This window comes from Lampris incognitus, chromosome 7 (genome assembly GCF_029633865.1).
Source record: "Lampris incognitus isolate fLamInc1 chromosome 7, fLamInc1.hap2, whole genome shotgun sequence".
In the NCBI taxonomy this organism is placed as follows: domain Eukaryota; kingdom Metazoa; phylum Chordata; class Actinopteri; order Lampriformes; family Lampridae; genus Lampris; species Lampris incognitus.
The window spans coordinates 66,702,050-66,727,159 of record NC_079217.1 but is presented as its reverse complement, the minus strand read 5'-3'; the positions used below and the strand labels follow the sequence as shown (position 1 = coordinate 66,727,159).

The 25,110-nt window shown below is 48.9% G+C and overlaps 2 protein-coding genes across 3 annotated transcripts in view; both read left to right on the top strand.

Annotated features, from left to right (window-relative positions):
* The first annotated feature begins 653 nt into the window (after positions 1 to 653).
* Positions 654 to 11,610, top strand: ilkap (integrin-linked kinase-associated serine/threonine phosphatase). Of its 2 annotated transcripts, none has more exons than XM_056283637.1 (10): positions 654 to 1,633; positions 2,261 to 2,385; positions 2,610 to 2,727; positions 3,980 to 4,086; positions 4,376 to 4,469; positions 4,706 to 4,793; positions 6,689 to 6,822; positions 10,717 to 10,836; positions 11,022 to 11,103; positions 11,195 to 11,610. In XM_056283637.1, exons 2-10 carry the CDS (start codon positions 2,283 to 2,285, stop codon positions 11,333 to 11,335), a joined length of 987 nt encoding a protein of 328 aa, XP_056139612.1. In that variant the 5' UTR covers positions 654 to 1,633; positions 2,261 to 2,282; the 3' UTR covers positions 11,336 to 11,610. The 2 variants fall into 2 exon arrangements, with proteins under 2 accessions (XP_056139612.1, XP_056139611.1); XM_056283636.1 differs by having other exon boundaries at positions 2,261 to 2,398.
* A 4,491-nt stretch (positions 11,611 to 16,101) lies between these two features.
* zgc:162872 (BAR_ACAPs and ArfGap_ACAP domain-containing protein) overlaps positions 16,102 to 25,110 on the top strand; it is a 56,066-nt gene continuing 47,057 nt past the window's right edge. The window contains exons 1-2 of the mRNA XM_056282936.1: positions 16,102 to 17,005; positions 24,142 to 24,199. Coding sequence (XP_056138911.1) covers positions 16,953 to 17,005; positions 24,142 to 24,199 — 111 coding nt within the window. The 5' untranslated portion in view covers positions 16,102 to 16,952. The remainder of the gene's footprint in view (positions 17,006 to 24,141; positions 24,200 to 25,110) is intronic.

The window sequence follows — 25,110 nt, the reverse complement described above, 5'->3', positions numbered from 1 at the left end:
ATCTTATATTAGTTAAACTCATGATGATTACATTATCAGAATCTAATATTAGTTAAACTCATGATGATTACATTATCAGAATCTAATATTAGTTAAACTCATGATGATTACATTATCAGAATCTTATATTAGTTAAACCCATGATGATTACATTATCAGAATCTAATATTAGTTAAACTCATGATGATTACATTATCAGAATCTTATAGTAGTAAAACTAGTGATGATTACATTATCAGACTCATTAAGCCGGCTAATAAATGTATCCATGAGATTTCTTCGAACAGCCTGAAAGGTGTTGACTCCTGCAGCCACAACATTTCACTCGCGCTACACCATCTCCATCTTTTTAATAGTATTCTCATTACAAGCTACTCGGTCTCTGTAAGTGTAGTCAAGCGGGCTATCCACTAGTGGGCAGTAGAGGGCCTATGAAAACAGATGCCGGGGTAGAGAAGAAGATGCAGAGCAGCCTATCGGGAATTTTGGGTACTTTATTGTTGCGTAACAGAATACTCTCGTGAACAGCTTCGCGTTGCTTCTTCTCTTCCTGATAGGCTGCTCTGCATCTTCTTCTCTACCCCAGCGTCTGCCTTCAGAGACCCTCTATAGCCCTCTAGCGGATAGCCCGCTTTACTACATATTAGAATTGATTGGTTCACAAATTAGCTGTGTGTGGCAATGATGCTCACGAGCGTTTGTCAACCGCCGTAAAACGCACGAAGCTGACGTCGCGGCGGACTGTAGCAACGGCTCGGAGCGTTGCTAATAGCTACTTAGCTTCACCGCTTATCGACGTTTGGCCTCTGTGGAAGTCCCTCCGTTGAATAAGCAGCGATTTACCGTCACATTTTGAGCTCTTTAGTCAAAATTAGCCTGTATAGCGACGAGTCGAGCTCCATCAGAGCACGTAGGAACTTCACAGGTGCGGCTAGCCACCGCTGCTAGCTGTGATAGAGAACACACTGAGAGAGGGTTAGCTCCTGGCTAACCTTCCTGCTACCACCAGCAGGAGAACACACTGAGAGAGGGTTAGCTACTGGCTAACCTGCTACCACCAGCAGGAGAACACACTGAGAGAGGGTTAGCTCCTGGCTAGCCTGCTACTACCACCAGCAGGAGAACACACTGAGAGAGGATTAGCTCCTGGCTAGCCTGCTACCACCAGCAGGAGAACACACTGAGAGAGGGTTAGCTCCTGGCTAGCCTGCAACCCCCAGCAGGAGAACACACTGAGAGAGGGTTAGCTCCTGGCTAGCCTGCTACCACCAGCAGGAGAACACACTGAGAGAGGGTTAGCTCCTGGCTAGCCTGCTACCCCCAGCAGGAGAACACACTGAGAGAGGGTTAGCTCCTGGCTAGCCTGCTACCACCAGCAGGAGAACACACTGAGAGAGGGTTAGCTCCTGGCTAACCTGCTACCACCAGCAGGAGAAAACACAGAGAGGGTTAGCTCCTGGCTAGCCTGCTACTACCACCAGCAGGAGAACACACTGAGAGAGGGTTAGCTCCTGGCTAGCCTGCTACCACCAGCAGGAGAACACACTGAGAGAGGGTTAGCTCCTGGCTAACCTCCCTGCTACCAGCAGGATGGATCTCTTCGACGACCTCCCGGAGCCCACCCAAAGCGCTGGTGAGTTTACCTTGAACGGAGAACTCGTGGTTAAATTGGAATTTGAAGCTAACTGAACTAGTTTAAGTTGGCGTGTCAGCTAAGTCACCTCCCCCATTCGTTGTCAGTTAGCTGTTCCCGCGTCCGTCCCTCACGTTTGGCTCACTTAACATGCTTTGGTTCAATAATTTCACCTTTTCTGGATCGCATTAGACCCGCGCTTCTCAGTCAGGTCCTCCGGTACCAGCAGTGCTACCTGCGAGAATACAGAACCAGTAGCACGGTGGCCCAGTGGTTAGCACTGTTGCCTCACACCAAGAAGGTCCTGGGTTCGAACCCCAGGCCGTCCCAGGTCCCTTCTGTGTGGAGTTTGCATGTTCTCCCCGTGTCTGCGTGGGTTTCCTCCGAGTGCTCCGGTTTCCTCCCACCATCAAAAAGACATGCATGTTAGGGTTAATACTCCTGCCTGTGCCCCTGAGCAAGGCAGGGGAGAGAAGAAGTGGAGTTGGTCCCCGGGTGCTGCAGAGGATGGGTTACATGCAGAGAACACGTTCGGTTGTACAATGACAAATACTAAAGAAGTGTCACCATCTTCCTGAGGACCTGATTGAGAACAACTGCATTAACGATATGACGTAATCCTTTCAGGTGCAGCTGCATCTACAGTGACATGTCAACCCCGGTGTACAGAAGACAACGAAGAAGAGAGCCGGGGTTTGAAAAGAAGACACAGGGACAGGGAGGAGTCGAGGGAAGTGGGGGAGATCAAGAAAGTTTGTAAAGAAGGTTTTCAACTGTTCCACCACAATGTTTGTTTTACTTCTTCTCTTCCAAAGCCATGAGTGTGCACAATACGCCTGTCCACATGTGTGTGGGTGGGTGGGTGGGTGTGAGAGAGAGAGATGGGTGTCAGTCGTTTTTTTGTGTAGGGAAAGATGGGTTGACGTTTGTGTGTGTGTGTCTGTGTGTGTGTGTGTATGTGTGAACGTGTTCCCAGGTCTCCCGGTCTTAAAAGGCTATGTTGCGGCGAGGCGTGGTGAGAGGGAGGAGATGCAGGATGCCCACGTCCTCCTTCCTGACATGACGGGCTGTGTGTCTGCTCTGCCGACTCAAGTGTGAGCTTTTATTATTCCTAGATGTGTGTTGCTGTGTGTGTCTGTGTGACCTGTAGCTCAGCAGCATGAACAACAACACATCCAACCAACACACACTAATTCACATAGAAAGGGCGTGGCTACACCGCATGTTTCATGTTCAGCCTCCGTCAGTAGATCGCTTTACTGTGATGGCTGTACACTTTCCTGTGATGGCTGTACACTTTCCTGTGATGGCTGTACACTTTCCTGTTATGGCTGTACACTTTACTGTGCTGGCTGTACACTTTACTGAGACAGACGACAACAGAACCAGTCAGCCAGTCCAGCTCCTGTGTTTTTAAATGGGCAATTCTGACTCATTTACTTTGTTCTAACCAGTACCCCTCAATAACACCTACTGATATTTACCAGTCATATTACCACATTTAGTAGTCATTAGGACTGTTGATTGATTTAAAAAAAACTCACTAATTAATCACACAATTTGCTGTTATTAATCACTTTTTCTGTGAGACTGAAACTTGTAATAACGCATATTTAAATGTAAAATCACAGTAAAACTTGTAATAATGCATATTTACATGTAACATCATGGAATGAATGTAGAATCACCACAAAGGACGTATATTTAAATTCAAATGCTATTGTTTAATAGCATTTTTTTAAGTCTGAACACAGATTCTGTCCTGTGAACTACAAATTTCCAGTAAAACCATCAAGACCATCAAAATGGACTGTCAGCTTGAGAGGCACATTTCTTTTGTGCTCTAACAGAAGTAATAACGAAACCCAGGCCTGTGTGTTAGAGTGCCAGCTGAGTTTCAAAACCGTCATTAGAATCAGATATCAGTCCCCCTGGTGAAACTCCTCACTGTCAGGTGAAAAGAAGCGGCTGGTGACTCCGCATGTATCGGAGGAGACATGTTGTAGTCTGTGGCACTCCCCGGATCGGCAGAGGGGGGTGAGCAGCGACCGGGACGGCTCGGAAGAGTGGGGTTATTGGCTGGATACAGTTGGGGAGAAAAGGGGAGAGAAAATTCAAAAACAGATAAAATGCAAAAAGAAACAAAGCTTCTAGAGAACATCTAGAGAACTCCTGGAGAACTTCTAGAGAACTTGTAGGAAGAGGGATTGTGTTGTTCTCCTGTAGCCATCAAACTCTGCCACCACAATGAATTTGATAATTATGTTAAAGCAAAACGTTACCTGCTGCTGCATTTGCTGACTCAAATAAATGACTTTGTTCTAATTTAAATATCTTGTTCTCCAGGTCTTGCGTGTCATTCTTTGCAGTGTTTGATGGCCACGGTGGAGCTCGCGCTTCTTGTTTTGCAGCAGAAAATCTCCCTCACACACTGGGCAGGAACTTCCCCAGAGGTGAGTATATTCAAACCCTCTGTTACCCCAGCAAGGGTCACACCCCTCCGTCAACACCACTCTGCTGCACATTTACACCCGGAGGAGGACCAGCACCACCAGTCTTCTCCTGCTGGATGTTGGACAGTAGTAATTGAGCGAGTGTGCTTCTATTTTTTATGTCCTTCATGCTCAACGTCCTCTTAAGTGTAAAGAGAAGGGACTCTCAGCTGTCTCTTGATCCCATACATATTGTTTTACTTCCCCTTGTGTTACCTCATAGTTGGGTGGACTTGAAACTCTCTTCCAGGAGACCCAGAAAACCTGGACAAACTGATTAAGAAAAGTCTGCTGGACACTTTCCGCCACACAGACGAAGAGTTTCTCAAGAAAGCCTCCAGCCAGTAAGATAGACCCCTAAAATACTTTCCAAAACCCCAGCTAGTAGCCTGCAAGTGTCTTTCTTTGGAACCTATTCACAAAGTAGTGAACAAATGACTTACACGATCATCAGCCATGTGTGCATGGCAACAGAAAGTAGCTTTTTAATTAGGTTATTGTAGTAAAGGCTGTTTCACCTGCTTCCTGTTGAGTGGTAAAGTAAGTTGAGTGTGTGCTTTGTCTTCTACCTGGTTGACAGGAAGCCAGCTTGGAAGGATGGCTCCACAGCCACCTGTATGCTGGTGGTGGATGACGTGGTGTACATAGCTAACCTGGGAGACAGCAGGGTAAGATTGCGTCCATCAGCCAAGGTCCTGCTGCTAGCATGGCTGCTAGCAGCTGGGAGCTGTCACTAGAGGATGCCGATTTTTTTTTTTTACACAATCATGGCTTGAATATCCATCCATCCATTATCCAAACCGCTTATCCGAATTCGGGTCACGGGATGCTGGAGCCTATCCCAGCAGGCACTGGGCGGCAGGCGGGGAGATACCCTGGACATGCTGCCAGTCCATCACAGGGCCGACACATTCGCCCCTAGGGACTGTTTAGTACGGCCGATTCACCTGACCTACATGTCTGGACTGTGGGAGGAAACCGGAGCACCCGGAGAAAACCCACGCAGACACGGGGAGAACATGCAAACTCCACACAGAGGACGACCCGGGACAGCCCCAAGGTTGGACTACCCTGGGGCTCGAACCCAGGACCTTCTTGCTGTGATGCGGCCTTGCTAACCACTGCCCCACCGTGCCACCCCTATTTTGTCTTGAATATATTTCACCAACTCCAGAAAGAGAGAGAGAGATCTGGAAAAGAAAAGAAGTGCTGGGTGTCGAGCTATAAAGTAATATATACGTTTACAGGTGAATGTAAATGTGAATGTACAGGTGATGCTGGGTGTATTGGGAGAAGGATGCTGAATATGGAGCTGCCAGGGAAAAGAGGAAGGCCAAAGAAGAGGTTTATGGATGTGGTGAGGGAGGACATGCAGGTGGCTGGTGTGACAGGAAGATGGAGAGGACAGGAAGAGATGGAAACGGATGATCTGCTGTGGCGCCCCCTAACGGGAGCAGCCAAAAGTAGTAGTAGTAGTGGTAGTAGTATACATTTACAGGTGAATGGACTGATGATGTGTCACATGTAGGTTACTGAGGCAGAATAAACTGTTGTTTCTAGCTGTTAGAACAAAGCATCCTTGAGTTGTAGCTGGAATATTCTACTCACCTCAGCAAACCAAACAGTTTTTTGCTTTATTAGCTCGCTAACTGTCAAGCTGACTTTTCACTTGATATCAACACTGACATGCACCTACTAGCCACTGACAGGCTGTTTCAACCTGACATCATCTACCCTCTGGCCAACACATCAGAGGTGAAACTAGATTCCAGGCCAAAACAAGCCGCCAGGCAAATAAACCTCATCGAGCTCACCTTGTCGAAACGGTCATTATTTTACTGAGCTGCACCCAACTTGACCACCAGGAGGCGTCAAGTCCATGTAGCGACTCCATGCTCCACTGGTGCACTAATAGTGGAGGATAATTGTTTTATTTATATTTACTTAGCACAAAAAGTAAGGAAATTTGTGTTTGGTAGATTATTTCTTTGTTGTAACAATGCTTCTTGGCAATAAATCTTATACCGTTGGAAAGCCTGTTTATTTGCCTTTTAAATGGCGCCACATTTGTAAGGAACCTGCATTTGTGGGATGAGCAGCAGAGCTGAGTATGTGGGCTGCGCCCATGAAAAATTTGCCAAATCTTCTCTACCAGTGCCAAACAGCTTATTTTGCTGTTGCTATTGACTCTTGTTTTAAGCTTCTGGTACCCCAGGTGCTGACAATCAGCTACCTGATATAAGATTTATTGCTAAGTAGCATTGTTACAACAAAGAAATAATCTACCAAACACAAATTTCCTTACTTTTTGTGCTAATTTTATTTATCTATTTCACAACCTGGTCTTATTGTGTAGTTTTTACCAGTGCACACATCAGATTTATCATGTTACTCCCCGTCTTGCTACAGTGGCTGCAAGAATAAGATCCAGGTTATAAGAAAATAAACTACCCTTTACTGTTTATGATGAGGTCCACACCAGCAGCCTTGTTGATGATGATGATGTTGATGATGATGTTGGACCGTGCCGTTTCCACAGTGATGGATTTCTCCTCCTGTTCAGGCGGTGTTGTGTCGGACGGAGCAGGAGGAGGGATGTGCAGAGAGGAGGTCGGTGACTCTGGCTCTCAGTAAGGAGCACAACCCCACCATCTATGAGGAGCGCATGAGAATCCAGAGGGCAGGAGGCACAGTCAGGTGGGACAGCCCAGCTCCTAAACCACAGCTCTGGGACCTGGGGGGGGGCCATGAGGTAGTCCCATGGGGTCTGCATCAACATGTGTAATTGTTGGATTTGTGTTATTTATTGATAGGTAGATGTAGTCTTTATTGTCCTGTAGAACATGTGTTTTCACAGCCAGTACATGCACAGACACACACACAACCACATCCTAATGTACAGATACAAGAACACAAAGATAACCACACAACATTCACTCACACTCACAGATAACCGTGGCTCTCTGAAAGGTCAGCGGGGCAGTTTGTGTGGCACTGCTGCAGCAGAAGGGGCAAAACTTCTGCCAGAGCTCCTCTCCGTTTCAAACTTCTGCCAGAGCTCCTCTCCTTTTCAGACTTCTGCCAGAGCTCCTCTCCGTTTCAAACTTCTGCCAGAGCTCTTCTGCTTTTCTAACTTCTGCCAGGGATCCTCTCCTTTTCAAACTTCTGCCAGAGCTCTTCTGCTTTTCAAACTTCTGCCAGAGCTCTTCTGCTTTTCTAACTTCTGCCAGGGATCCTCTCCTTTTCAAACTTCTGCCAGGGATCCTCTCCTTTTCAAACTTCTGCCAGAGCTCATCTCCATTTCAAACTTCTGCCAGAGCTCTTCTGCTTTTCTAACTTCTGCCAGGGATCCTCTCCTTTTCAAACTTCTGCCAGAGCTCTTCTGCTTTTCAAACTTGTTCCAGAGCTTTCTCCTTTTCACAGTGCTGTATCTGCAGCCTGATGACGGTAGGGTAAAATATGAATTGAGGGGGTGATCGGTGTCTGTAGTGGCATTCCTTCTCAGAATCAGCGTCAGGAACACTATTTGTCGTTTCATTTCTTGTGCACATGAAATTAAATGAAACATGGTTTCCCCCAGCCCACAGCAGTACAACACAGAGACAAAAACACATCCAAGACCTAACACATATATCCACACTAACACATATATCCAAACTAACACACATATCCAAACTAAACAACAAAAAAAAACTGTTCAGGAGAATGAACGCCAGCCAGGATGACTGTCAGAACTGCCGGTCTGCATGGGCTACCAGTTAGCTTAGCCTGCCCCGCTTCCGTGTCCTGTCAGACCGCCCTCAGTGTTTCCTCTTCGGGCACAGCTCCAGTCACGGCCGTGGTCCTTGGGCCCACAGGACGCAGCAGACCACGCTCCCTCAGCCGATCCAACGCCGGCTCTCCCTGCCAGACACCTTCAACACACCTCTCCGCACTCCACATGACGACACTAAAAACACAATCAATGCTAGGCAAGGCCGCCGCCAGACCACCCCCGGTGTTATCGGAACCGCCGGTCTGCATGGGCTAGCAGTTAGGTTAGCCTTCCCCACTTCTGCGTCCTGTCAAACTACCCTCGGGAGTTTCCTCTTCGGGCACAGCTCCAGGCAGGGCTGCGGTCCCTGGGACCACAGGACACAACAGACCAGGCTCCCCCAGCCGAAACAGCGCCAGCTTTCCCAGCCATCAAATGAGAAACTTAGACGCAGACATGGACAAAGACATTGCATGGACGGTACTGGATGAGGCTGCTGCAAACATGAATTTGTGCCGCCATCTTCCCACACCAGTACTGGGTGAGGTCGCTGCAAATGTGAATTTGTGCTGCCATCTGGATGTCAAGTTAAGCTACTGATGAGCTGTAGGCTCAGTAACGTCAGTCTGACATGAGTGACAGGAGATGTAATCCAGTTTAAAAACGTTTACTGAACAAAGGTTTCATGACATTGTGTCACATGACAGGAAAACTATATGCTGCCGTGCCAAACAGAGCTTTCTGTCGGACTCAACCATTGAGCATGACGTCACTCACCATTAGAGGGAGCGTCATCACATTTTGGCTCTTACAGGGTCAGTCACTGTTGTGAGTGCAAGGCGTGTGGTGGCTGTGTCGTTCATGTGGGGGAGGTTGTGTAGGGGAGCGGGCGATCTTGGAGGCAGCATGTGTGATCCTGGTAGGTTTTTATTGGTGGAGCTGTCAGCATGGCACAGAAACAGGGAAACAGTACAGCAGGATGGGTTGGATTATGCTTTTGTAAAGTAACAGCAGGAAGTGGGGGGCATCAGGAAGTGCTCTGAGCTTGCAGATGGCATGGAGTCTGTGCTGGGGTCGTTTGTGGACATCCGGGATGTGTTGATCAAAGCTGAGTTTACTGACTAAAGAGAGCTCGGGATATCTGAAGTTGTTGACCAGTACTACTGTCTTGCTGTGGATGGAGACCGGGTTCAGTCCAGTGAGGTTTTAAAAAAAAAAAAAAAAATCCCCCTTTTTCTCCCCAATTGCACCAAGCCAATTACCCAACTCTTCCAAGCCGTCCCGGTCTCTGCTCCACCCCCTCTGCCGATCCGGGGAGGGCTGCAGACTACCACATGCCTCCTCCCATACATGTGGAGTCACCAGCCGCTTCTTTTCACCTGACAGTGAAAGTATTTGAATCGAAGATCCTTGTGTTGTAGGCAACGGAATAGACCGCTATGCTAGCCAGACGCTCCAGTCCCGTGAGGGTTGTGTTTGGTGTGTTAACGACCAGTTCTTTTGTCTTCTCCACATTCAGTTGGAGGTAGTTTTCTGTGTAAAATGAGAAGTGGCGTGTCGGTAGGCTGTGCTGGACTTATTGTCATCAGGTAGTCCCAATATGGCGGTATCATCTGCGTATTTGTAGTAAGTGATGATGGGTGAGGGCTGATGCAGGTATGTGGTGTTTATTTTGTCTGTTAGTGGCAGATAACATGAAGCATAACTCAGAAGGTGTATTATTATCACGGAGACTTGAAAACACTGCAGTTGGCAGAGGAAGACAAACATTACACCGTAACACAGAAGATACACAAGTAGTAGAAAACCTTGTGTTGGTCTGTGTCCACATATGGGTCCGTGTTTGGTGTCTAGATCCAGACAGATGGCGCTAAGACTTCCAGGGTTAAGCTGTTTTCACTTGGAGGAAACATGGCATGTTCTTCATGTTTCTTCTCATCCATTTTGCAAGACAGATAAGCTGTGGCGTATCTTCTTGCACTCGTGCAGTTAAATCAGTTAAGTTTAGCTTCCTGCCTCAGATCAGGGGGAGGTGGTTGGACTCCAGGGTTAAATCAGTTAAATGTAGCTTCCTGCCTCAGATCAGAGGGAGGTGGTTGGACTCCAGGGTTAAATCAGTCAAATGTAGCTTCCTGCCTCAGATCAGGGGGAGGTGGTTGGACTCCAGGGTTAAATCAGTTAAATGTAGCTTCCTGCCTCAGATCAGAGGGAGGTGGTTGGACTCCAGGGTTAAATCAGTTAAATGTAGCTTCCTGCCTCAGATCAGAGGGAGGTGGTTGGACTCCAGGGTTAAATCAGTTAAATGTAGCTTCCTGCCTCAGATCAGTGGGAGGTGGTTGGACTCCAGGGTTAGCAAGCTAGCAACTTAGCAGGCAAAAGGCCCTGACACACCAACGTTGGGCCGTCAGTGAGCATCTGTGACCCTAGTTTTTGTGGTGTGTCCGTCGGCACTAGATGGACCCCTGTTGGACCCCCGTCAGCAGCTTTTCAGCCGATTCAGCATGTTGAATGGGCGGAGCCCGTCAGTGAGAGATATCATTCGAATGCTATTTGGCCGTCGGCTGTAGTCTTTGCGGTGTGTTCAGGTGCTCTTGTCTGGCCCAGACGGCAGGCGACATGAGGCAACGCAACAGTCGGCCTTCGTCGCCGCTAGTCAGTTTGGTGTGTCTGGGCCCCGACACTCACTACGATCTACATCTTTGTGGTTCAGTGCCTTGCTTAAGGGCACTGAGAGAACTCATCCTACTCTGAAACAAAGAGAATTAATTAGCCTTTCAAAGACGGAGAGCACTTCTGCAAGGCTGACTGTACTTCTGGTAAATGTGTGTGTGTTGTAGGGACGGCAGGGTACTGGGAGTGCTGGAGGTGTCTCGGTCTATTGGAGACGGTCAGTACAAACGCTGTGGAGTCATCTCTACTCCTGACCTGAGGAGACGCCAGCTCACACCTAACGACAGGTAGTACTAGTACACCTACTGTTACCGCTGCTGCTGTTTCTGTTTACCACTACCCACTACTGTTATTAATACTGCTGTTACTACTGCTGCTGCCAGTACTCTACCAGCAGGTCTTCCAGTAGACTGGGAGGTGGTTTCTACAAGTGTCCTCCAGTTTGTTTTACTGGTCCCTCTTCCATGTCTAGGTTCATAATCTTGGCCTGTGATGGGCTGTTCAAGGTGTTTTCTGCTGATGAAGCTGTGAAATATGTTCTCAACGTGCTACAGGTCAGTACAGACGCCACTGACACACCTTTTATATACCATGTTGTGTGTGTGGGTGTGTACATGTGTTCAGCTTGTTAACTGTGTCTCGCAGGATGAGGGTGTGGAGAAGAAAGAGGGGCTGACGGAAGAGGAGGGGCGGTACGAAGCTGCTTGCCAGCGATTGGCCACTGAAGCAGTGAGGCGGGGCTGCGCCGACAACGTCACCGTGATCCTGGTTTCTGTTGGCTTTTAAACACGCCAGACCCCAAACACACACAGACTCTTCCAATACCACACAAAGCTGCAGTGTAGAAGTTCACCTGCAGAAATCCCCGACAAAACCACCGTCAGGCACACATCTCTGTGACCTCTGACCCCCGAGTCTTAAAAGAAAACATAAACTCACTGAGTGTGCAGACTGACGTGGTGTTGGCCAGTGTTCACTCGAACACACATGCGCACGTCCGTCTTGTTTGTGAGAGTTGAGGAGTTGAACCTGTTAAAAGGAGTCCATGAATAAAGTGAAGTGAGAATTGAAGCTGGTTTTTCTAAACTAGATGATTCATTATGAACTAAGGAATGATACGTGATGATGGTACGTAGAAGAGATGAGATGAAGAGGAGGATAAATCACTTTGTTTTCAGCCAATGTTTTTTTGGACATGGCATTTGGGTCTTGATCCCTCCAGTCTCAGGCATGTGTTCATGTTTTACTTTAAAAACATGTAAGTGAGTAAAATACCAGCTACACATTACATTACAGTCATTTAGCTGACGCTTTTATCCAGAGCGACTTACAATAAGTGCATCATTTAACATAGGCGATCAGGAGAACTACTAGTCATCAGAGGTCATAAGTGCATCTTCTCTCTAAACAAGCATCTAAGAGCAAAACCAGTGCTAAAGTAAAAGTGCAAGAAAGAGATTTATTTTTTTAATGAGTGAATACAATAAGTGCTAAGAACAAGTAACAGGGTAGTAGTTCTTGAAGAGGTGAGTTTTCAACCTGCGCTGAAAGATGGGCAGCGACTCTGCTGTCCTGACATCAGTGGGGAGTTCATTCCACCACTATGGGGCCAGGACAGAACAGAGCCGTGACCGAGTCGATCAGCAGCAGGGGCCTCTGAGCAACGGGGCAACCAGGCGTCCCGAGGCAGCAGAGCAAAATGGTCGGGCAGGGGTGTAGGGCTTGACCATGACCTGGAGATAGGAAGGAGCTGTTCCTTTCACTGCCCTGTAGGCTAGCACCAGAGTCTTAAACTGGATGCGAGCAGCTACTGGGAGCCAGTGTAGGGACATGAGAAGGGGAGTTGTGTGGGAGAACTTAGGGCGGTTGAACACCAGACGAGCTGCAGCTTTCTGAACAAGCTCCAGAGGTCTGATGGCCGACACCCGGGCACCAGCAAGGAGGGAGTTGCCGTAGTCCAGCTGGTAGATGACCAGAGCCTGGATGAGCATCTGTGCCATCTTGTCAGTGAGGAATGGGCGAGTCCTCTTGGTGTTATAGAGGAGAAATCTGCAGGAGCGAGGAACCGATGCAACGTTTTAAGCAAACGACAGTTGGTCATCCAGGATCGCACCCAGATTCGTCGCAGTCCGAGTTGCCATCACCACGGTGTTGTCATGGTGATGGCCAGGTCTCAGTGCGGGCAACCTTTACCCGGGAGGAACATCAGCTCTGTCTTGTCGAGATTGAGCTTCAGGTGGTGTGTCACCATCCACTCCAGGATGTCAGTCAAGCACGCAGCAATGTGTGTCTCTACTTGTGTGTCAGAGGGAGGAAAGGACAAGATCAGCTGGGTGTCATCAGTATAACAATGGTAAGAGAAGTCATGCGAGCGAATAACAGAACCCAGGGATGTTGTGTACAGGTAGAAAAGGAGAGGATCCAGAACCGAACCCTGTGGAACGCCTGTAGTCGGTCTGTGAGGCTCTGACACAGATCCCCTCCATGTCACCTGGTAGGAGCGACCCGTCAGGTAGGGTGCAAACAGTGAGAGTGCAGAGCCTGTGACACCCAGCCCCTCGAGGGTAGAGAGGAGGATCTGATGGGTCACTGTGTTGAACGCAGCTGACAGGTCCAGGAGTATCAGGACAGAGGAGAGAGAGTTTGCTCTCGCAGAGTGCAGCGATTCTGTCACTGCAAGGTGGGCCATCTCTGTCGAGTGGCCCACCTTGAACCCAGACTGGTTGGGGTCCAGGAGGTTGTTCTGGTGGAGGTACAAAGAATATTGGTTAGTTAAAGACAGCACTTTCAAGAGTTTTGGATAGAAAGAGTAGAAGGGAAACCGGTCTGTAGTTTTTGATGTCAGAGGGGTTAAGTGGTGGTTTCTTGAGAAGGAGCGTAACTCTAGCAGTCTTGAAGGCAGATGGAAAGTATCCTGCCGTGAGGGAGGTGTTGATGAGGTGGGTTAGAAAGGGAAGGGGTACAGGTGCTATAGACTGAAGAAGAGGGGAGGGGACCAGGTCAAGGAGCATGTGGTGGGGTGACTGGATGTGATACACACGGTATCACTGTGTCTCTAACCACCACCCACGACATCACTGTGTCTCTAACCACCACACACGGTATCACTGTGTCTCTAACCACCACCCACGACATCACTGTGTCTCTAACCACCACACACGGTATCACTGTCTCTAACCACCACCCACGGTATCACTGTGTCTCTAACCACCACACACGGTATCACTGTGTCTCTAACCACCACCCACGGTATCACTGTGTCTCTAACCACCACACACGGTATCACTGTGTCTCTAACCACCACCCACGACATCACTGTGTCTCTAACCACCACCCACGGTATCACTGTGTCTCTAACCACCACACACGGTATCACTGTGTCTCTAACCACCACCCACGGTATCACTGTGTCTCTAACCACCACCCACGGTATCACTGTGTCTCTAACCACCACACACGGTATCACTGTCTCTAACCACCACCCACGGTATCACTGTGTCTCTAACCACCACACACGGTATCACTGTGTCTCTAACCACCACCCACGGTATCACTGTGTCTCTAACCACCACACACGGTATCACTGTGTCTCTAACCACCACCCACGGTATCACTGTGTCTCTAACCACCACACACGGTATCACTGTGTCTCTAACCACCACACACGGTATCACTGTGTCTCTAACCACCACACACGGCATCACTGTGTCTCTAACCACCACCCACGGTATCACTGTCTCTAACCACCACCCACGACATCACTGTCTCTAACCACCACCCACGGTATCACTGTGTCTCTAACCACCACACACGGTATCACTGTGTCTCTAACCACCACCCACGGTATCACTGTGTCTCTAACCACCACACACGGTATCACTGTGTCTCTAAACACCACCCACAGTATCACTGTGTCTCTAACCACCACACACACTATCACTATGTCTCTAACCACCACACACGGTATCACTATGTCTCTAACCACCACACACGGTATCACTGTGTCTCTAACCACCACACACGGTATCACTGTGTCTCTAAACACCACCCACAGTATCACTGTGTCTCTAACCACCACACACACTATCACTATGTCTCTAACCACCACACACGGTATCACTATGTCTCTAACCACCAGTTTTGCACCATGGGGTGTTTCACATGAGGTCGGAAAGTTTAGAGGACAAGTAAGTCAGGAAGCATTCAGAGTTTTTCATTTAAGTTTTTGGCCTTTTTCACAATGATAATTAACTGTGCTGCTGGAGTACAATGAATGAGTGGGTGAATGAATGAATGCCTTTATTTGTCATGCACAGCTGTACAACAACATTAAGTGCAACTCCCCAGTGGTACAAACAAGATAAAATGAAATAAAATATATACAAATAGACAAAATACAAATGAACACACATTTGCAGGGCATCAACATATAGATATGCGTAAGTGTAAAAACAAGTGTATCTGTTACACTAGATAAATATCTACTACACTAGATACATACGTATCTATTACACTAGATAAATATGTTACACGAGATAATTATCTGTTACACTAATATCTGTTACACTAGATACATATCTGTTACACTAATATCTATTACACTAGATAAATATCTGTTACACTAGATACATATCTGTTACACTAGATACATAGTCTATATCGCACTAACCCGGGTCAGCATATTTTACTGCACATGCCAGATGTACAGGTGTTACTGCAGTTTCAGGATGCTACTGCAACCTTACAGCTGGTTAACGTAGTTCAGTTCTGTAATGGCGCTTGGGTAGAAACAAAAGTCTGGAAGTACGGGTGTTGAAAGACCTATAGCGCCTCCCAGAGGGCAGCAGCGTGAAAAGGCGGTTGCCTGGGTGAGGCTAGTCCTTGCTTGTGTTTGTGGTCTGACGGAATACCTATGCTGAATGAGAGGGAGGACCGCCGAATGGTGAGGATGCAAGGAGTGGAGGTGACGGAGGCGGATGAGTTTAAATACTTGGGGTCAACTGTCCAAAGTAACGGGGAGTGCAGGAGAGAGGTGAAGAAGGGAGTGCAGGCAGGGTGGAGTGGGTGGAGAAGAGTGTCAGGAGTGATGTGTGACAGAAGGGTACCAGCAAGAGTTAAAGGGAAGGTTTACAAGATGGTTGTGAGGCCAGCTATGTTGTATGGTTTGGAGACAGTAGTAGTAGTAGTAGTAGCAGGAGTAGCAGTAGTAGTAGTAGTAGTAGTACCAGTAGTAGTACCAGTAGTAGCAGTAGTAGTAGTACCAGTAGTAGCAGTAGTAGTAGTAGTAATAGTAGTAGCAGTAGTAGTAGTACCAGTAGTAGCAGTAGTAGTAGTAGTAGCAGTAGTAATAGTAGTAGCAGGAGTAGTACCAGTAGCAGTAGTTGTAGTAGCAGTAGTAGCAGTAGTAGTAGCAGTAGTAGCAGTAGTAGTAGTAGCAGTAGTAGTAGTAGCAGTAGTAGCAGGAGTAGTACCAGTAGCAGTAGTAGTAGTAGCAGTAGTAGCAGTAGTAGTAGTAGTAGTAGTAGCAGTAGTCCGTGGAAATTTGAGTTTAAATCCAATAGATGGCGGTAAAGTAACAATTTAGATGCCGACCGCCACTAAAATAAAAATTAAAGAAAAGAGACGAAGAAGAAGAAAAGGACGACGAAGAAGGAGAAGAAGAAAAGGAAGCCGAAGAAGGAGAAGAAAGAAAGCCGAAGAAGGAGAAGAAGAAAAGAAAGCCGAAGGAGAAGAAGAATAGAAAGAAGAAGAAGAAGAAAAGAAAGCCGAAGAAGGAGAAGAAGAAAAGAAAGCCGAAGAAGAAGAAAAGGACGACGAAGAAGGAGAAGAAGAAAAGAAAGCCGAAGAAGGAGAAGAAGAAAAGAAAGCCGAAGAAGAAAAGAAAGCCGAAGAAGGAGAAGAAGAAAAGAAAGCCGAAGAAGGAGAAGAAGAAAAGAAAGCCGAAGAAGGAGAAGACCTCCAAGCTGATCCTCGCTAGACGCGGTGCAGAGACAGCTGTCGTTGCAAAATAAAGATAGTACGCGTTATAACATCGGTATTAATGCGAGCTGGCTGGTGCGGACGTGACGTGTGCGGCGTGAGTGCAGCGCGTGGAGAAGGCTGCGTCCCGTTCCAGCGCGGCTGGAAATAAGAGCAGACGGACCTGCAGCGGGATGTTCCGGGCGGGATCCGAGCCACCACGCAGCAGCAGCAGCAGCAGCAGCAGCAGTCCTCCTCCTCCTCCTCCTCCTCCAGCCTCCCGAGTCGGTAGCCTTTACGATGACGTGTAGACAGGACTGTCCTTTGTGTCTGTCTGCAGCCCGCACTGTGCCCCCCTGTCTGTCTCTGTGGACGGCTTCCTGAAGACTAGAACCACAACAGACGGACCGCAACGCTGCCCGGACTCCCACTGCGACCTGCCGACATGGAGTCGTTTCTGGACTTTGAAGAATGCATCAAGGACTCTCCTTCATTCAGGTTTGTATTGACACCTCGTCGATCAGTCAGTCAGTCAGTCAGTCAGTCAGTCACTTTGTTGTTCCGGAAGAGAATTATGTGTTGATGTTGATGCGTGCTCGATATCCACGTCGGCAGAAGGTTGAATCAGTTCATCTGGACACAACGTTTGTTGACAGATACGATTCATCATCATCTAAGGCAGTGGTTCTCAACCGGGGGTCCGCGGACCCCTAGTGGTCCGTGGTGTAATTGCAAGGGGTCCGTGAAAATAAAATATCTTTAAAAAAAAGATCCTATGACATTTATAGAAATAGTATTATTTTACTCAAATGTGACTGAGACCTTTATCTACCTAAACTATAAAGGGTAACAGGACTTTTTTCTCTAATTACATCTGTTTCACAAGTGTAATTTATTGTATTTTAATAAGAGATCTCGCTCCCGTTTGCATTGTTAAAAGTTACTGAATACATATTCTGTTTTGTTACATATATCTGAAAGTTACTGAATACATATTCTGTTTTGTTACATATATCTGAAAGTTACTGAATACATATTCTGTTTTGTTACATATATCTGAAAGTTACTGAATACATATTCTGTTTTGTTACATATATCTGAAAGTTACTGAATACATATTCTGTTTTGTTACATATATCTGAAAGTTACTGAATACATATTCTGTTTTATTACATATATCTGAAAGTTACTGAATACATATTCTGTTTTGTTACATATATCTGAAAGTTACTGAATACATATTCTGTTTTGTTACATATATCTGAAAGTTACTGCATAAGAATTCTGTTTTGTTAACTATATCTAAGTTACAACTGAAAGCTCTTATTTTTGCCCCAAAGAGTGAATAAATGCTATAATGCAATTTAAAATGCAGTTTCTACTGTTTCTATCAAATTGCAACCCCCCTCCCCCAAGATCAGGTGGAGGGGTCCTCAGGGTAGATCAAAAATACGCAGGGGGTCCAGGACCCCAAAAAGGTTGAGAACCACTGATCTAAGTGACCTCTTCACTCTCATACATGCACCACTGTACTGTTTATAAGATACGTATTGTACTGTGTTATTTATAAGATACATATTGTACTGTTTCCAAGATACATATTGTACTGTGTTGTTTATAAGATACATATTGTACTGTGTGGTTTATAAGATACATATTGTACTGTGTTGTTTATAAGATACATATTGTACTGTGTTGTTTATAAGATACGTATTGTACTGTATGGTTTATAAGATACATATTGTTGTGGGTCGGAAAGGAACCAGTGCAGGGGTCCGGCAGGGTCAAGCCCGTAGACACGTTTATTCCGGTTCGGGGCAGGGAAATGCGGGAAGTGTATGTTGCAACTAGAGTCCTGGATGTGGGCTGTGTAAAGACTATGTGTCTGTGTGCAGGGCGAGTGTGTGCAGGAATGTAAATGACTGGAGGGTGTTTGTGCGTGTTGGTGAAGTGCAAGTCCAGGAGTAGGGGTTCTGCGGGAGGCGGCGTGGGAGCACAAGGGAGGGGTCCGAGGAACACAAGGGACGCGAGGAAGACGGAGCCCGAGAAGCACCGGCACCGGGGGTTCTGGGAGGACGAGGGAGAGAGACACGGAATTGGACTCAGGAATCACTACGCAGGAATTGCAGGAGGAAACACAGCCAAAGAGTCTGGCGGTCTCCTGGGTAACTACCGTACTAGATGGCACAACCTGGCACCGACTGCCCGTCAGCGTCCTCTCTTCCAGCTGGCTGCAGATTGGCTTCAGGTGCGCTGATCACCGATGAGCCTCTGGTGCGTAGCTGCGCTCTCAACGAGCGCGCTGATTGAACCCTGCTGGTAGACTCAGGCGGAGACGCGCCTTGCGTCTGGACCACAACAGTACCCCCCCCCCAGAGGAGCCACCGGGCGACCGTCCAGGGGTGTCAGGGTGTTCCAAGTAGAAGTCCGACAGGAGGGCGGGGTCGGCAATGTAAGACCGGGGCACCCAGCTCTGGTCTTCCGGACCGTAGCCCTCCCAGTCCACCAGGTACTGGAAGCCCCTCCCACGGCGGCGGACACACAACAGCTTCCTGACCGGGTCGCCGTCCTGGAGTACACGGGGAGGAGGCGGGGCTGCGACAGGTGGGGCGAGGGCACTGACGGACACAGGCCTCAGCTTGGAAACATCAAACACGGGATGTGCACGAAGAGAAGGAGGGAGAGACAAACGCACCGCAGTGGGTTTGACGATCCTCTCCACAGTGTAGGGTCCCACGTAGCGAGCGGCGAGCTTGCGAGAGGTCGTCAGGATGGGGAGGTCCTTGGCCAGGAGCCAGACACGCTGACCAGGCTGGTAGACCGGGGCTGGGACGCGACGCCAGTCAGAGGAGCATTGGGACCGGTCGTTGGCTCACAGCAGGGCGGCACGAGGAGACCTCCACATACGGCGGAGATGATCCCTGGCTGACGGGACCGCCACCTCAGTCTCTTGCTGGGGAAACATGGGGGGCTGTTAGCCCAGTGAACCTTTGAAAGGAGACATTCCAGTGGCAGAGCTAGTCATGGTGTTGTGAGCATACTCCACCCAGGCCAGGTGCTTGCTCCAGGTCGAGGGGCTGCTGGTGGTCACACATCTCAGGGCAGACTCCAGGCTCTGGTTGGTGCACTCCGCCTGTCCGTTTGTCTGAGGGTGGTAACCAGAAGAGAGACTGACCGTGGCCCCAATCCCCCTACAGAAGGCCTGCCACACCTGGGAAGAGAACTGGGGACCCCGGTCAGAAACAATGTCCTGGGGAAGGCCATGGAGACGGACCACGTGGACAACCAGGAGTTCGGCAGTCTCGGCGGAGGACGGGCGCTTGGGGAGCGCCACGAAATGGGCCTGCTTGGAAAAACGGTCGACCATGGTGAGTATGACTGTGTTACCCTGAGACACCGGGAGTCCAGTCACGAAGTCCGGGGAGATGTGACCAGGGGCGACTGGGGACCGGGAGGGGACGCAGGAGACCAGCCAGGAGGCCTTATTCCGGGCGCAGGTGATACACGCCGCCACAAACTCCCGAACGTCAGCCTCCATGGTAGGCCACCAGAAGCGCCGCCGGAGGAAGGACAGTGTCCTGGAGGCGCCAGGGTGGCAGGTGGAGTGGCCCCACTCGAGAACCCTGGAGTGGACTGGGGCAGGCACAAACAGACGGTTAAGGGGAACGTTACCAGGGCTGGGGTGAGTTCGTTGGACGGTCCTAACCAGAGTCGATGGCCCAGGTGACGACGCCCACAACACGGGTCGGAGGCAAGATGGTGTCCAGGGCACCCTCCTGGGTGCCATCCTTCGTAGACGCCCCCGGGTGGAGCCGAGAGAGCACGTCTGCTCTGGAATTCTGTGAGCCTGGACGATAGGACAGCATGAAATTGAGTCGGTGGAAGAACTGCGCCCAGCGGGCCTGGCGGTCACTCACCTGTTTAGCTGACCGGATGTACACCATGTGTGCTGATCACCGAGGAGCCTCTGGGGCGTGGCTGCGCTCTCAACGCGCGCGCTGATTGAACCCTGCCAGTAGACTCAGGCGGAGACGCGCCTTGCGTCTGGACGGCAACACATATTGTGCTGTGTTCTTTATAAGATATATATTGTGCTGTATTGTTAATAAGATACATATTGTACTGTATTGTTTAAGAGGAAGTGCTGAGGGGGGCATGGGAGTTTGACCAGCCAGTCTACATGTGTTTTGTGGACTTGGAGAAGGCTTATGACCATGTACCCCAGGGCACTCTGTGGGGGGTACTGTGGGAGTATGGGGTACCGGGGCAGTTGCTACAAGCCATCCGGTCCTTGTATAACCAAAGTGAGGGCTGTGTCCGCCCTCTTGGCACAAAGTCAAACACATTTTCGGTGGGTGTCGGACTCTACCAAGGTTGTCCCTTGTCTCCTATTCTGTTTGTGATATTCATGGACAGGATCTCAAGGCGCAGCCAAGGTGAGGAGTGTGTCCGTTTTGGGAACCTCAGAATTGCATCTCTGCTCTTCACAGATGATGTGGTTTTGTTGGCTTCATCAGAACGTGACCTCCAGGGTGCACTGGGGCGGTTTACAGCTGAGTGTGAAATGGCCGGGATGAGAGTCAGCACCTCCAAGTCTGAAGCCATGGTTCTCTACCGGAAAATGGTGGACTGCTCCCTCTGGGTTGGGGATGAGTTGTTGCCTCAAGTGAAGGAGTTCAAGTATCTCAGGGTCTTGTTCACGAGTGAGGGCAGGATGGAGCGGGAGATTGACAGGTGGATTGGTGCAGCATCAGCAGTAATGTGGACGTTGTACTGGACCGTTGTGGTGAAGAAGGAGCTGAGCCGGGACGCAAAGCTCTCAATTTACCAGTCAATCTTGGTTCCAACCCTCACCTATGGTCATGAGCTTTGGGTAGTGACCGAAAGGGTGAGATCGTGGATACAAGCGGCTGAAATGAGTTTCCTCCGTAGGGTGTCTGGGCTCAGCCTTAGAGATAGGGTGAGGAGCTCGGACATCCGGAGGGAGCTCGGAGTAGAGCCGCTGCTCCTTCACGTCGAAAGGAGCCAGTTGAGGTGGTTCGGGCATCTGGTCTGGATGCCTCCTGGAAGCCTTCCTTAGGAGGTTTTCCGGGCATGGCCAACTGGGAGTAGACCCCGGGGTAGACCCAGAACTTGCTGGAGGGACTACATGTCCAACCTGGCCAGGGAATGCCTTGGGATCCCCCAGGAGGAGCTGGAGGGCGTTGCTAGGGAAGGGGGACGTCTGGAGTGCCTTACTTAGCTTGCTGCCACCGCGACCCGACCCCGGAGAAGCTGCTGATGATGAATGAATATTGTACTGTATTGTTTATAAGGGTGGGGAGATTGAAGAGGTCACTTAGATAATGATAAAACGTTTCTGTATTCGGATGAACTGATTCAACTTTCTGTGAAAGAATGTTGCTTTTCGATCAAGATTAAAAACATGCCAGAGACCCCCGATCCACAGTCAAACCACATCTACAGCCTCATTCTTTAAAAAGGTTCTCAGGATCAGAGGGAGAAAGCATCACGTCTGATCATATTTCTGTGCACAAGTGCATATTTGCACATTGCTGTTACTATGTGCAGAGTTAAGAAAGTAGTAAATGGAACACAATAAAAGATAAAGTAGTAAATAGAACAATAAAAGATAAGAAAGTAGTAAATAGAGCACAATAAAAGATAAGAAAGTTATAAATAGAACACAATAAAAGCTAATCATCCTTGTTGAGAACTAGGAAAATGGATGGGCGATGGAGTATAATAAGACTTCGTCCTGTTTGATGTCGGTCTCTTAACATTACACTTTGGTGGAATAGTCCATCCTCCCTCAGCGAGGAGCTTCTAAACAGCATGTTAGTGGTGTGGGAGGTGTGGGAGGTGCAGGGCCAGGAGCTTGTGGGTAACAGCATGTTAGTGGTGTGGGAGGTGTGGGAGGTGCAGGGCCAGGGGCTTGTGGGTAACAGCATGTTAGTGGTGTGGGAGGTGCAGGGCCAGGGGCTTGTGGGTAACAGCATGTTAGTGGTGTGGGAGGTGCAGGGCCAGGGGCTTGTGGGTAACAGCATGTTGGAGGTGTGGGAGGTGCAGGGCCAGGAGCTTGTGGGTAACAGCATGTTAGTGGTGTGGGAGGTGTGGGAGGTGCAGGGCCAGGGGCTTGTGGGTAACAGCATGTTAGTGGTGTGGGAGGTGCAGGGCCAGGGGCTTGTGGGTAACAGCATGTTAGTGGTGTGGGAGGTGCAGGGCCTGGGGCTTGTGGGTAACAGCATGTTAGTGGTGTGGGAGGTGCAGGGCCAGGGGCTTGTGGGTAACAGCATGTTGGAGGTGTGGGAGGTGCAGGGCCAGGAGCTTGTGGGTAACAGCATGTTAGTGGTGTGGGAGGTGTGGGAGGTGCAGGGCCAGGGGCTTGTGGGTAACAGCATGTTAGTGGTGTGGGAGGTGCAGGGCCAGGGGCTTGTGGGTAACAGCATGTTAGTGGTGTGGGAGGTGCAGGGCCAGGGGCTTGTGGGTAACAGCATGTTAGTGGTGTGGGAGGTGCAGGGCCAGGGGCTTGTGGGTAACAGCATGTTAGTGGTGTGGGAGGTGTGGGAGGTGCAGGGCCAGGGGCTTGTGGGTAACAGCATGTTAGTGGTGTGGGAGGTGCAGGGCCAGGGGCTTGCGGGTAACAGCATGTTAGTGGTGTGGGAGGTGCAGGGCCAGGGGCTTGTGGGTAACAGCATGTTAGTGGTGTGGGAGGTGCAGGGCCAGGGGCATGTGGGTAACAGCATGTTGGAGGTGTGGGAGGTGCAGGGCCAGGGGCTTGTGGGTAACAGCATGTTAGTGGTGTGGGAGGTGCAGGGCCAGGGGCTTGTGGGTAACAGCATGTTAGTGGTGTGGGAGGTGCAGGGCCAGGGGCTTGTGGGTAACAGCATGTTAGTGGTGTGGGAGGTGTGGGAGGTGCAGGGCCAGGAGCTTGTGGGTAACAGCATGTTAGTGGTGTGGGAGGTGTGGGAGGTGCAGGGCCAGGGGCTTGTGGGTAACAGCATGTTAGTGGTGTGGGAGGTGTGGGAGGTGCAGGGCCAGGGGCTTGTGGGTAACAGCATGTTAGTGGTGTGGGAGGTGCAGGGCCAGGGGCTTGTGGGTAACAGCATGTTAGTGGTGTGGGAGGTGCAGGGCCAGGGGCTTGTGGGTAACAGCATGTTAGTGGTGTGGGAGGTGCAGGGCCAGGGGCATGTGGGTAACAGCATGTTGGAGGTGTGGGAGGTGCAGGGCCAGGGGCTTGTGGGTAACAGCATGTTAGTGGTGTGGGAGGTGCAGGGCCAGGGGCTTGTGGGTAACAGCATGTTAGTGGTGTGGGAGGTGCAGGGCCAGGGGCATGTGGGTAACAGCATGTTGGAGGTGTGGGAGGTGCAGGGCCAGGGGCTTGTGGGTAACAGCATGTTAGTAGTGTGGGAGGTGCAGGGCCAGGGGCTTGTGGGTAACAGCATGTTAGTGGTGTGGGAGGTGCAGGGCCAGGGGCTTGTGGGTAACAGCATGTTAGTAGTGTGGGAGGTGCAGGGCCTGGGGCTTGTGGGTAACAGCATGTTAGTGGTGTGGGAGGTGCAGGGCCAGGGGCTTGTGGGTAAACTAGATTCAGTCCTCACAGAGTTCTGATGTGTTCACTCTGTTTCTTCCAGACTGAGCCTGGAACACTTTGAGACTGACGTCTCCCTGCTGGAAGCACAGGTGGAGAAGGTACGCAAAGTTTAAATACCACAAATGTTACTGTTACTACTAATATTACTGTTACTACTAATATTACTCCTGATAACACCTTCCATCACTACCATTCCTGTTGATGTTACTGCAATTACTACTCCCAATGACAGCTTCCACGACTGCTGCTACTGTTACTTGACTCATATTACTAATGTCACTTCTACAATAACTAGTTCTTCTATTGTTAGAACTATTACTTCTAATGTTGCTACTAAAGACACCTATTGCTACTTCTTGTACTATTACTAATACTGAAACTATATAATATAAATATATACCCAGTATAAACCCACTATAAACCCAGTAGATAACCAGTATAAAGCCAGAATAAAGCCAGTATAAAGCCAGAATAAAGCCAGTATAAAGCCATTATAAAGCCAGTATAAACCCAGTAGATAACCAGTATATACCCAGTATAAATCCAGTATATACCCAGTATAAAGCCAGAATAAAGCCGGTATAAAGCCGGTATAAAGCCAGAATAAAGCCAGTATAAACCCAGTATATACCCAGTATAAATCCAGTATATACCCAGTATAAAGCCAGAATAAAGCCAGTATAAAGCCGGTATAAAGCCAGTATAAACCCAGTATAAACCCAGTATAAACCCAGTAGATAACCAATATAAAGCCAGTATAAACCCAGAATAAAGCCAGTATAAACCCAGTATAAACCCAGTAGATAACCAGTATAAAGCCAGAATAAAGCCAGTATATACCCAGTATAAACCCAGTATAAAGCCAGAATAAAGCCAGAATAATGCCAGTATAAACCCAGAATAAAGCCAGTATAAACCCAGTATAAACCCAGTATATACCCAGTATAAAGCCAGAATAAAGCCAGAATAATGCCAGTATAAACCCAGAATAAACCCAGTATAAACCCAG

Coding starts and splice junctions, on each gene's coding strand:
- ilkap (XM_056283636.1), top strand. CDS start 1,591: ATGGATCTCTTCGACGACCTCCCGGAGCCCACCCAAAGCGCTG. Junction 2,728..3,979: donor TCTGCTCTGCCGACTCAAGT/GTGAGCTTTTAT, acceptor CTTGTTCTCCAG/GTCTTGCGTGTCATTCTTTG. Junction 4,794..6,688: donor CTAACCTGGGAGACAGCAGG/GTAAGATTGCGT, acceptor CCTCCTGTTCAG/GCGGTGTTGTGTCGGACGGA.